Source organism: Lonchura striata, chromosome 11 (genome assembly GCF_050655825.1).
Source record: "Lonchura striata isolate lonStrDom1 chromosome 11, ASM5065582v1, whole genome shotgun sequence".
NCBI lineage: Eukaryota > Metazoa > Chordata > Aves > Passeriformes > Estrildidae > Lonchura > Lonchura striata.
The window spans coordinates 25,265,309-25,277,961 of record NC_140713.1 but is presented as its reverse complement, the minus strand read 5'-3'; the positions used below and the strand labels follow the sequence as shown (position 1 = coordinate 25,277,961).

The 12,653-nt window shown below is 51.4% G+C and overlaps 2 protein-coding genes across 4 annotated transcripts in view; both read right to left on the bottom strand.

Annotated features, from left to right (window-relative positions):
• The window catches only part of LOC110468758 (uncharacterized), an 86,004-nt gene extending 80,412 nt beyond the window's left edge, over positions 1–5,592 (bottom strand). Inside the window, exons 1-3 of the mRNA XM_085589152.1 lie at positions 5,476–5,592; positions 2,238–2,320; positions 1,757–1,812 (exon numbers count right to left, since the gene is read on the bottom strand). Coding sequence (XP_085445278.1) covers positions 1,757–1,812; positions 2,238–2,320; positions 5,476–5,592 — 256 coding nt within the window. The remainder of the gene's footprint in view (positions 1–1,756; positions 1,813–2,237; positions 2,321–5,475) is intronic.
• A 1,647-nt stretch (positions 5,593–7,239) lies between these two features.
• ZFHX3 (zinc finger homeobox 3) overlaps positions 7,240–12,653 on the bottom strand; it is a 123,595-nt gene continuing 118,181 nt past the window's right edge. For 2 of the 3 annotated variants that reach the window (XM_077786405.2, XM_021526901.4), the window contains exon 10: positions 7,240–12,465. In XM_077786405.2, coding sequence (XP_077642531.1) covers positions 10,910–12,465 — 1,556 coding nt within the window. In that variant the 3' untranslated portion in view covers positions 7,240–10,909. The remainder of the gene's footprint in view (positions 12,466–12,653) is intronic. The other variant, XM_085589266.1, reaches the window with a different exon arrangement.

The following is a 12,653-nucleotide window of genomic DNA, read 5'->3' as shown; positions in this document are numbered from 1 at the left end:
GTTGGCTAATACTGCTGCTCTGACACAGGAGCAGGCAATTACTGCATTTGAGTCCTGAAATAGCAGACACAAAATCTCAGCTGCTGTGGATCCAGAGCTGCCTGCATTAGCCACAGTCCCTCTGACCACCTGTGGGACATGGCAGTCTGGTGAGAAGCTGTGTCCATGGGCAGGGCTTTGGGCTGTTGATGTAAGTTCCATAAGTTTATATAAAAACGCTCGGCTCTGTGGCCCCATTTCTTCAAGTCCCCAGATCGCCAGCCGTGATCATTGCATATTTCCAGGTGCTGCCAGGGCCTCCCTGTTAATTGGTTTATGGGGGTAATTTTGCAGCACCTGGGAATTTTGATATTTCTCAAGGTCATGTCCTGTGTCATGGGATACTAATGCTCCTACCTCATTCCTGCTGTGATCTCTCCAGTCCTCAGCAGTTGAACTCTATGTCATGTCCAGTGCAGTTTACAGAGTGATCCACCTTCACCTGCAATGCTCACACACACCCACACCATTGCCTTTGGAAAATAATTACTGCACAGAGATCCTGTTAGATTAAGACAAATTAAGAATCTAATATATAGGTTTGCTGTCAGGCTCCCAGGGTCAGGGGTCGATACAGTATATTGCAGGGAGGCTATAGGTTACCCCTGCCCCAATATTTTATCATAATAAACCAAATGGGGACAAAACACCCAGCAGCAGCCCATAAATCTATTAGCAGTGAACTGTCAATGTCCCACATACCCGGGTAATTTGTTAATTCAGAGCCGGGGCTCTTTTTTCACTAGACCTTGTAAACTCCTTTTTGAAACATCAATAAACCATCTGCTTTGACTTGTTAATCAAACGACTTTATTCAGTCCAAAGCAATTTTTTCCTAATAAAAACAGAGTATTTATCTCCATGGCTATAATAGAGGATTGTTTTCAACTGTTCACTTATAGTTAAGAAGCACATTTAGTTTGGATTGATTTCCAATGCTTCGGTCATATCTTGTCACTTCCCATTTCTTACTCACAGCATCTCAGTTTAGCTCCCTAGCAGGGAAAACACAACCTGCCCCAGTCAGTGCTGGGAGTGGCACTAGGGGAGCCGTAACCAGCAGCAAAAAGGTCATGGAAATCAAACTTTAAAGAGCTGAACACATCCTTGTCAGCTCTTGGGCTGCTCCTACCTTTTCCCAGTCTTTTCATGCAGCTGCACCTGTCTGGTTCCCACCTCCTCCCAAGCTAGCCCAGGATTCCACTTGGAACATCTTCCCCAGGTGCCCTGTTCCCTTGCTGTGGGTCTTGCCAAGGCTCTCGAGCAAAATCTTGGCATAGTCCCCTCCAATTTCTTCACTGGTAGCAGCTGGTGGTGGGGGTACTGTGGTGGCTGGAGATGCAGCTGTGGTGGGCTCTTGGAGCTGTGGTGGGTGGGAACTGTGCTGTGGTGGTCCGATATGGAGCTGTCGTGGTCTCTCAATGCCCACTGCCCCCCAGAGCACAGGCTGCCTGGCACGGCCATGGCCACGGGCATGGTGGTGTATGTCACATTCCTTCCTGCTCTCCAAAGCACAGGGAAGGTGGGGGGAGATCCATTAGGATGCTATTTCTGAAGGATGCAATTCCACAGTGCAGCGCAGAGGGGGAGATGCTGGGCAGAGGACCTGGGGGATGCATTAGGGAAGCAAAGCGCGTGTTCAGCCTGGCTGATTGTTTTTCTGCAGCCGTTTGTCACATCTGCAGCAGGAGAGGTTGAGCTCCAGCAGCCGCGGTACCCCCCAGCTCGTGCAGCTGGATGAGGGCCAGCACCAGCCCACTCCAAGCCTGTCCCCTGCAGGGGGACAGTGCTGTCCGGGAGCTCTCACGGCCACCAGCATGACAGGCCACACTTCATGGTGCTCACAGGACTCATGGAGCCATCTTCTGTGTCCCTGGCGTCCACCCTGGCTGGAGTGTGTGTTCCTGACCGCTGGCCGTGACACGCAGGCTGGGATCCTTCCAGGGAACCCAGGGTCACTGGGGTGGGACAGGCAGGAGGAGCAGCCACGAGAGCGCTGTGCTCCCGTGGTGCTGCAATGGGGCTGTGCCAGGACACATCTTGGCAATACTCATCACTCAGGCACATGGGGAGGGCTGTCCCCGGCCCACTGGAGCATGCCAGGCCACAGTGTCCACCTGTGCAGAAACTGCCCGGCTCTCCCCTGCAGCAGCTTCAAGGAGCCAGGGGAAACCCTCTGCCAGCAGTCTGATCCTAACCAGATTCTGCCCTTGTCAAACACCCGCTTAGACTGAGGAGTTGCAGATCTTCTGCCTGAAGCATCCCTAGCAAACACCTTTCCCTACAGACAAAGTGTGAGCCTTGTGAGCGGAAAGCAGAGTCACAGCTCTGCCACGGGTGCAGACCCCTGGCGCCCACGCCCTGCTCTCGGTGGTCAATGGGGCCTGCTCCGCGCTGCCAGGACATCAGCGGGGCCATCGGGGTGCTCCGGGCTGGCCTTTCCCAGCTGCTCTCACGCGGGGCTGCTGCCCAGCCCCTGTGCCACTTGCCACGTGGGCCTGCGCCTGGCTGCAAGGGTGCTGCTAAAGGGTGTCCCCGAAAGGCTGAGGGGCACTGCTGCCACCCCAGGGGCAGCACGGGCTGGGGCAGCACGGGCTGGGGGCAGCGGCACAGCCAGGGGTCCGGCTGTCCCAGCCCAGGTCTGGCTAGCCGCATGTGCTCAGATCACCGCATCCAAGGCCCCACGGCCACAGCCTGTTCTCACCGGGATGTGGAATCAGCAGCCCCCAGCCCCGTCCGAGCCCCATGGGGGGAAGGGGCAGAGAAACAAAGTCATTTATATAATGTATCTCCCCGCTGAGCTCCTAATGGCTGGCGCTTTTGTTCTGCAGTGGCTGCCTGGCTGTGATGGGCAGGAAGCCGCAGTCTCCCTTTGTTCCACGGCCTTATTCAGCAATTTAGATCCATCATAAAAATCAAATATGCATGTTGCAATCGCCTTGCGTAAAACAGCTTCAATTTTCGCCTTTCTTTAATTGAACTCCATGGGAGAAAGAGGCAGGGCTGGGGAGCAAGGGGCAGCAGGAGAAGCGCTTTGTGTTTTTGTTCAGCGGGCTGTGAAAATGGGTAGTAATGAAAATACAGAATTTTTATCTTTGCCTCATTATTAAAAAAAAAAAAAAAAGGACAGAAATCCTTGATAAGGCCTCCCTTGTAGTGGACAGTAGGGGAGCAGCCTTCTTTTCCCTGCGTTGTGGGGATGACAGGCTCAGCGGGGCTGGGGGATAAGGGATGGCCCTCAGCCTCGTGGCAGGGACTGGTGATACAGCTGGCAGCTCCATGTTGCCGTAACACAGAAGGCTGAGCTGACACACCATGGTTCTGCTCCTTTTATCCTTCCAGAATGCCAAGGTGCTCTTCTGTTGCTGAGGGCAAACACGTATCCTTAAGCATTCTGCCAGCACCTCCCTGCGCTGCTCCCCGGGGGCTGCTGGACACAGGTCCCTGGCGCTGGGTGAGGGCTGAGCACTGAGCCCATCCTGCAGAGGCTGAGGCATCACTGCAGAGAAGTGCCAGAGTTGTTTTCCCTTCACTCACTCCACACTCTCCCCACAGCCCCATAGTGTGAGAGGGTGACTGCCAGGGACAGAGCCAGAGCCCGGCTTTGGAGTGTGCTGGCAGGAGAGTGTGCACACGGGTTTTCTTCTTGCCTCCACCCCTCTGTGAGATGGGGAGCTCCTGGGAGCAACTTCTGCCAGCAGAGCATGTAGAGCTGCTTTGCCTTGTGCTGTCCCCGCAGGAAGGTCTTGGAGTGGTCAGGGGAACTCGCTGGTGTGTGCCAGCAACCCTTCTGTGCCACAGTGCACCTACCCTGGTGTAGAGGACCTTTGCAGATGTCCTCCCAGAAGCTGTCAGCCTGCCCAGAGCCAAGTCTCAGCCTCACAAGGTTTGGAAAGAATGGCGCAAGGCAATCCATGGTCTCAGTCCTGTGTTTGTCCCCTGGGCACTCCCTGACTATGGACACACAGGGGGAACCCCTTCCAGCTCACTGGGGTGTGGCAGGGCCGAGGGACACATGGCAGGGCTGGTCATGTCCCGTGTCCCTCTCCCCCACTGTGTGCGCTGATCATGGTGCTGCTGGAGCAGGAGGGACATGGTGTCACACAATCAATACTGAACTGCTGCTTAAAAAAGAACTGTCACTGCTCTGCCAAAACACTGGGCAATCCTCACACACATCAACCTGACTATGGTGGGGGGGAAAGAGGCTTTGCCTTCTCTCTGCCCTGATAATTTTCTGGCAATTCTGATTTGGCACTGATTTTCCCCGCCCTCCCAGTGTGCCCAGCTCTGTGCTGTGTGCTGTGTGCTCTGTGCTCGGCTGTAGTAGGGGCCAACCCCACTGACCCACTGCTGAAGCCACAAGCTGTGCTGGGGTGGCACCAGTGGCTTGGGGAGGGTGGAAGCACTGGGACAGGAGGGTGTGGGCACTGCGCATATGCACATGTGTGCATGTGCATGCCTCTGTGTGTGCAGGTGTGTACCCAGCCTGGCCAGCAGTGGTTTGGCTGAGAACCCCCTCCCCCATGCTGAGAAAAGACCCTTTTTTGCTGTGACAATTCAATATAATTGAAAGTTTGCTTAGGAAAGAGAGTCTTTTTAACAGAACATGCTCACAGCCGAATCAATATGAATTATACGGCACAGAAGATGCCTAGGGTATTAAAACATTAATTAAGTAACATCATGCTCCCATCTAACCGAGAGCACAATACCATTTATAGGTACCGCTGTCTGCTCTCTGGGGCAGTGTGAAGTCTCTGCTCTATCACCACAGAGGCTGTGGGAGACCTGGAGATCCTTTGGCTGTGTCTCCTTCCCAGCTCAGGCAGCGCTGGCCCTTGGGATGGGACAATGGGCACAGCCAGGTGTCCCCTGCCCTGTCTGGAAGGGGCCCCGTGACTGCACAGCTGTCTCTCGTTTCTGTGGTGCTGCCACCTGTGCCCTGCTGGTGGCTTGGGATGACAGCTGGGTCCTGCTGGGGACAAGCCCCCAGAGCCAGCCCCACATAATCCGGCCACGGGGTCATGACCTCGACTTGTGGAAGGTGCCAGCACTCAGTACTGACCTGCCCGGGAGCCAAGCAGCCCAGGCAGCGGCGGCTGGATTAGCTGACATCAGCCCGGGGACTAACACACCGATTCCGCAAAACACCAAAATAGAAAGTCATTGGAGTGAAATCAGTGTCTTCACCACATCCCTTCTGGCAGAGCATTAATTAAAATGACTCTCTAGTGCTTTAGATCATCAGGTGTACCTTGTTAACGAGCTTGGAACAGAGAACCAGCTCCACACTGGAGTTTAAGCACTCATGGAGTTAACCCTTCCCCACTGCTGGCACAGCCTGGCCGGGTGGCAATTTCCAGCACACCCAACTGTGCTAAGGATGTCTCGGCCGCCTTCCAGTGTCCTTCAGCATTGAGCATGGGACCCTGCCTGCGTCAGCGGGGGCCTGGCCACAGGGGTGGTGTCGCTGCAGCCGCCGCACTGCCTGGGATGAGTTCCCGGGGCTCTGCCGGGTCCCTCCAGCTGGAAACGTAGCTCCAAACCCATCGGCCAGGCAGGTCCTGCTATCGTTGTATAAATATGCATTTTTTGGCCTGTAAGAGTGCACTAGTGGGAGCTGAATCTCTTTGAGATGATGGCAATGAAAGGTCATTAAAAATCACTCCCAGCCTTCTCTTACCAGAATCACAGCATGGAAAAACCTTTTTATTCCTGTCAGAGGTTTGCACAATTCCCATGGTTGGGCTGCTCTGTGCAGGATGCCACGCAGAGGTTTTTAGTTTGCAGCTTGTGCAGCTACACGAGGCCATTTACACCTTCCTGAACGGAACGAGGCACTTCCTCAAGCGTGGCTGTTTTACAGTGGAATTCAACCTAAGAAAAAATAGCAATGTTATATAATAAACTTACAAAGCGACTGATCTAGGAACAGGAAAGATGTTAATGCAGCATAGTGCAAACACCAGCAGCAGGAGGGTCACATTGGTGACCCTGTCACTGCCGCAGTCCTGTCTGCCTGTTACAAAGGCAGGATGGAGTTTTCCTGTTAATAAAACCCCAGCCAGCTGGGAGACAATCCAGATCCTTGTCCGTTTAGGCTCATGCCAGAGAAACAGTGCCCAAGCTAGGGACAGGAGCGGGCAGCCTGGCCAGAAGAGAGTTGTAGGAGCCCTGAGCTGCAGTGTCTGGGTGCCCATGGGGAAGGGGGTCACCTTTTGAGGCTGCTCCTGGGACAGGGGCTGGGACAGCTACACCACAGCATCCAGAATCATGGGGACCTTGGTGATTTTGACACACTTACTTTGTAATTCAGGGCCTGTGGAGCCCAGGTCAGTCAGTATGAATGTTAACCAAGGAATGCTCCACACCCCTGGGAGCTGCTGGATTTCCTCCCTGTGCCCTCTGCTCCACTGGAAGCCCTGGAGCTCAGCCCTTCTCCCGTGGAGGGGGGGGAAGCCCCTCGCTGTCCTGGCAACTGCACCAAGGACACCCATACTGGCAGATGCTTGCCCCACCTGCAGTGGTGGCTGTAAATTATTTATCACTGTAGTTATAAATTAGAGATGAGCTGTGGCCCCTGTGACTCCTTTTGGATGTGATCCCCGTTAGTGGATTTCAAGCTGTTTCTGCTGCAAGGGGCAATTTTTGGCAAGAGAACTGTTCAGTGAACACTCAGCAGTTCCTCTGGGTTCCCTCCCTGCTGCACAGGGAGTGCAATGAGTTGCCACTTACCTACTTACCTGCATCTTCTTTTGATTTATCAGCAGAAACAGATGTGATTTTTTTGGTTCACAGGTTTCAGGATGAACCATCAAGGCATTGCACTTTCCCTTGAACCATTCACTACAGAACATGCCCAGAATCCTTTTGCAGTCATTTAATACAATTAAATGCACTTTTAATGTCCTTTTCACACACAGAGCATCCCAAAGCTGCGGTATGGACGGCGCTGCTTGGCTCATTGCTTCCACTGGGAGGGGATTCACAGCATCAGCCCAGGCACTGCGGCCCTGCCGGGAGGGGCAGGACGTGCGTGTGCTGGCGTGGGCACGCCAGCGGCACACGAGGACACGCGTGTGCGGGCACGAGGCTCTGCGGCAGCGCCCGTGCCCTGCTGAGCCACGCCACGCCACGCGGCACACACCCACCCAATGCAGACCCAGCACCGCACACGCGGGACATTGACACTACAGCTTTTGCTCATTTTCTTTTAATGTATCACAATGAGCAGGAAACATACGTGATGAAATAGTTCCAAAGGATTATATTCAATTACCATCTACAGTCAACTCAACTATGACAACAAAGTCTTTTGTGACAAGTTTTTTAAAGTTTTGAAAGTTCCATCTGGTTTGTTTCTGTCAGTCTCATGTATTTTGGTACAGTTCGAGATCAGCATTGTTACAGTAACAAAAAAGCTAACAAGACTACAGTATAGAAAAACACCAAGAACATCATTTTTGGTTTCACTTGCTCTAGTTTTTGTACATTGCAAAGGCTGTTCATAACCCTCTTCACCTCATTTATGCTTTCTGTTCTACCGAAACTCGCCCCCCCAAAATAAAAACAAAAAAATAGTCAAAGTTTTGTTTCACAGTGGGCAGTATCAGCGCCAACCAACCGACCAACCAACAATCAAGCGACCGACCGACTGACCAACCGACCGACCAACCAACCCAACTTCTGCTTCTATTTAAAAGCTTTTATTTTTTTTTTTTTAAAGCAAAATATATTTTGGTGAGCGTGCTGGCTGTGTCCACCCACCTTGTCCCCCACCAGTCCCAGGTGGCCCCGCACACCCCTGATGCTTCTCTTTATTCTCAATTGTATGAAACTTTGGCCATCTTCACCACTTAAAAAAGCTTTTTATTAAAAATAAAAGAGAAACCCGCTTAATGCTAAGTCTGAAGTGTTTTCCTTGTGCCCAGCCTGGCCCTGCTCTGCCGCTTGCTGGAAAGGCCACGCGTGGGCTGGGGGTGGCGCGAGGCTGCGCTGGGGTCCCCGCACCGGCCCTGCGCAGCCCGACTGCAAGAGGAGGAGGAGGCAACCTCGCACTGAAAGAGTCTCTAGAAACATTTAGAAAAAATACAAGGAAATGAATTTATAAAACCTTTTAGTGGATGGGAAGGAGGAGGGGGAAGGAGGAGAGAGAAATTGCACTATGACCAAGCAATATAATTAAAAAAACAAAACAAAACAAGACATAAAAAGGATTTCCAAAAGAGACCTTGCAGAATTGGACAGATAAAGCCTGTGTTAAACTGGGAACTGGCATCACAGAGAGAATCCAAAACAAAACAAAACAAAAAAATTTTTATATGATACAGACAGAGTAACATACAACAGTTAAATGGCAAAAAATATATATATATATATTTCATTGAATTACAAACAAGATAAAATAATGAAAAAAAAACTGTACAACTTTAGAATTTAAAAAATGTTCATCTCAAACACAGGGAGAAATACAAGAACTTCTGTTAAAGAAAACAGTTTGTTAAAACAGCAAACGCTCCATGGGTACGTGGTTCTGTTTTTGACACCTTATGCTACAGCTGGGTCCCGGGAGGAACATCCGGTGGTTCGCGCTTTAGTATCAACTACTTAAAAAACAATTAAAAAAGGAATTTGCACTGTGCATTAGCCTAGTCAGAAATATGTACAACAGTTCAGGATCTAGTCTTTCATCAAACTAAAACCAAAACTCCATAAAAATATAAGCGTCCCGCTAGAAACCGAGCCCGCACTCCGATGCTCCAGTCTCTCACGGAGGTGGCGAGTGGCTTCGGCCCGGGGAGGAGCAGCCGGAGGCAGCGGGAGGAACCTGCGTTCACAGTCTTCGAAGTTCCCTTTTGAAGCAGGAGGAGGATGATGATGGTGGGCAGAAGGCTCTCGTGCTTTCGGGTAGAGGAAACACGGTGGAAAGAGGTTGTTTCTGTTGGCATTTGGTTATGGAAGGGAACAGCAAAGTATCTACGTCTCCAAAATCTACATTTTAGCAGCATAAAGTTTTCCTTTCAAAGTCTGGGCCAGTTGAGGTGCATGCAGGCTGGGGGGGCCGGGGGGCTCCGGGCCTCCCTGAGCCTGGCACCCGGTGCTGCCACGGAGAGATATTGGAAAGAGAAACCTGCCTGGGGTGCACTGGGTGCTCACTAAGAGTTGTCTCTCTGCTTGCAGAAGAAGCACAGATAACAACCTGGGTACGTTTTTTTATTCTTTATTTAAACTTAGACTTGTTTGTTTAAATCAGAAACAAATTCTCAAGTAAAAAGAATCCTTTTTGCTCATTCTGCACCAGTGGTGAAGGGTATGTCTTTGGATTTTATTTAAAGCATGAATTTTCTTTAGAGAAAAAAATGTAACAAAACCTTTTTTTTTTTTTTTTCAAAAGAAGGAACAGAGTGCAGCCTAATTACACAAATAGAACTGATGCTCAGAGGTCAGGAACAGAGTCTTTGAAGCATTTACAAAATGAGTAAAGGAATAGGGGAAGAAAAAGAGAAGAAAAAAAGAGAAATGGAAAATGAGAATAAAATAAGTGCACAAGGGTAACAGACATAGGTAAATCGCATGTATATGCCTTAAAAAGTTTCAAACCCCCAACAAAAAATATTCTGCAAGGGATCCTACTGACCCCCAAAACCCTTTGAACTTCTTTCTTTAGTTTTTATAAAATAATTATGCAACCACCCTCTAAGAAATGAAGGTAGCGACCATAAGTGGAAGATTACAGGACGGGGATGGGGATAAAGGTACAAAGGGGAGAAAAGCTCAGGCGAGTCGATGGATCGCAATCTATCTGTCTAGGAATGAACAAGACAACATCAAATGAGAAGCCGTCAGCTGGACCATACAAAAGCTAAATGTACACAAAAGGGTTTTTTCTTTTAAATCTACCGTACTGCTTCAGTTCATTTCCAATGCAACAATCTACTCAACACCAAAAATGGTCATATCTATCATAAATACAGAAAGTCAGTTGTTTTAAAACTTTTTTTTTTTAAGCTCCAAGTCCTCAACACTCTTTGTTGTGTTTTTTTGTTTTTTTTTTTTCTGAAAAGTGGGAGTGCTTAACTTTTCCCCTTGGAATTGGCTTCAGCAGAAAAAGCTACCCTTAAAATCCCCGAAAAGCTAAAGCAGTTCACATTGTTTTTCTCTTGAATACTTTCTGCCCATTTTAAATTAACAAACCCGCCCCCCCCCCCGCCCCAAAACCAAAAAACAACAACAACAAAAAAATCCTTTTCTGGAACAAAACCAAACCAAAACAAAAGCCCCAAAACAAATGAAAGAAATTATATATATATGTATATATATATATATATATATATATATAAAACAATGATTCTGAAAACAGAACAAAGTGTGAGCGATTGACCTGAGAATAAAAAGACATTACATTTCTTTTTTCTTTTAGCAAGCCATTGGTATCTGAATGCTAAGATAGCAAGAAATTTAAAACTGTCTCCAGGTGGGCTGCTTTCCCATACAGCGCTGCCGGGCTCTGCTGTGCTATCAACGGGGGATCAGACGGGGCAATGTACAGGGGTGCGAGCTCCGCAGGCGCGAGGAGGCAGCACGGCCTTCATCTCCCAGACCAACAGTACCTTCCAGAGGACAAATGTAACAGATTTTTTTTTAATTTTTTAAAGTTTTATTTTATTAAAAGGAAAGGAAAAAAGAAATGTAAAACCCACCGGCATCGTTATATGGGAAAACAACCCACGCTTTTTCTTTTTTTCTTTTTTCTTTTTTTTTTTTTTTGGTTAGAAGCTTTGGAATTGCAGTTAGTCTATTTTTGAAATTGGTTTGTTATTAACTTTTTTTTTTATTTAAATTCATTTTCATTGTTCATCTTCAAAGCTTACAATCTGAAGGTGTCCATTCCTATGCTAGCTAGACCACTGTCCTTAGGGCAGCCGGGGTCCTGGGGCCCCTCCGCCGGGCTCGCCGGTCCATCTGACTTTTGGCTAAGATCCGTGTCAGACTCCTCCGAATAGTCGTCTGTTGGCATCGAGGGCTGAACCCCTGAGGTGCTGCATGAACTTGAGGTAACCGTTGACGATGAGGAGAGAGGAGGGAAGGGCGGCGGCCCGGGCGGGGCTGCCGGGGGCCAGGGCTGCCGGGCGGCGTGGGGGGAAGCCGGGGCGGGCCGGGGCGGGGGGCTGTCGTTTGAGTGAGCGGCCGGCTGCGAGGTAGATGCGGTGCTGGGGTCGGGGGGGCAGGCAGAGTGAGGTAATAGACTGGGGTGCTCTTTGGCGTTTCTTGCTGCTCTTGTGATTGTTCGGTGTTTGTGCGGGGCTGACTCGAGATGCTGACTGAGGGCCTCGTCCCCACACACCGTGCTCTCGCACGCCACGCACTGGTACGAGCCGCCGCCCTGGCCGCTGCCCGCGGGCACGTGAAGCACCATCTCATGCAGGTTCGCCACAGACTGCCCGAAGAAGCAGAGGGACTTCAGGTGGTCGCTGGCCGCCTCCTGGTCGCCGAAGCACGCCTGGCACTTGCGGCAGACCAGCTTGTACTGCACCTTTGGGACAATGAAAGGGTCGCAGAGCGAGTCCGCACCCTTGCCTTCCGCTTCAGGCTCTTCTTGGGGTTTGGGCAGGAGGGGGGACACCTCGCGGGGTGCGTTCTTCTGCTCTTCTTGCTTGGGGGGTTCTTTGGCAGGGTCTTTGTCCGAGGTGGCAGCCCCCGTGGGGACGGGGGTTTGGCTTCCTTTGGGCTGCTGCGGTTTCTGCTGCTGCTGCTGCTGCTGCTGCTGCTGCTGCTGCTGCTGCTGTCGCTGCTGCTGCTGCAATGCCTCCTGCAGACTCTGCTGGTATTGCTGGTACTGCTGCAGCAGTGAGCCAGGAGACAGCCCCAGCAGCGCCTGTGACAGTGCAGGGCTGTAGGGGAACAGCCCCTCCATCCCATACATGGGCTGCAGGTACCCGCTCTGCAGGGCGCCAGGGATCTGTGGGGCGTAGTAGGGGGAAAAGCCGGGGACGAAGTAAGGAAGGAACTGGCTGGTCAGCAAGGTGGTGGGGTCCGAATTCAGGGCGGCCTGCAGCGCCTGGAGCTGGGCAGGCTCCACTGCGTACTCCATGGTGGGCAGCGGGGCCGCCAGGGTGCCTGCCGGTGCCTCCCCCTTTTCCTTCTTGGGCCCCGGCAGGGTGTCCCCCTTCCCCTTGGGTGCCTTCTCCTTCTCTTTTGCCTTCTCGTTCTCCTTCTCCTTGCGCTGTGCGGGGGGTGGCTGCTGCGGCTGCGGGGTCGTGGCTGGCGGCTGCTGCGGGGCCACGGCCGCCGTGGCTTGTGCTGGGGTGGGTGAGCTCAGTGCGGCCGGGGGCTGTTTATTTGGTAATCCAGAGGTGGGGAGACCGGGTGAAGGGACGCTTGTGCTGGGCAGGCCCATCAGGTTGGGTTTGGGAGAAGTTAAAGCTGCAAGAGGGGGAGAGAGAGGTGAAAAGTCACTTTGTGCTGGGCAGGCAAAAAGCATAAGGAGGGTGACCCCAGACCACCCCATGACCTGGAGCCTCCATCTCCTGTGTATGAGCAGCCACTGGCCTGAGCTGATGCCACAGCACAGGTCAGAGAGCCCATCCCTGCTGCCACTACCCCTGGAAAAT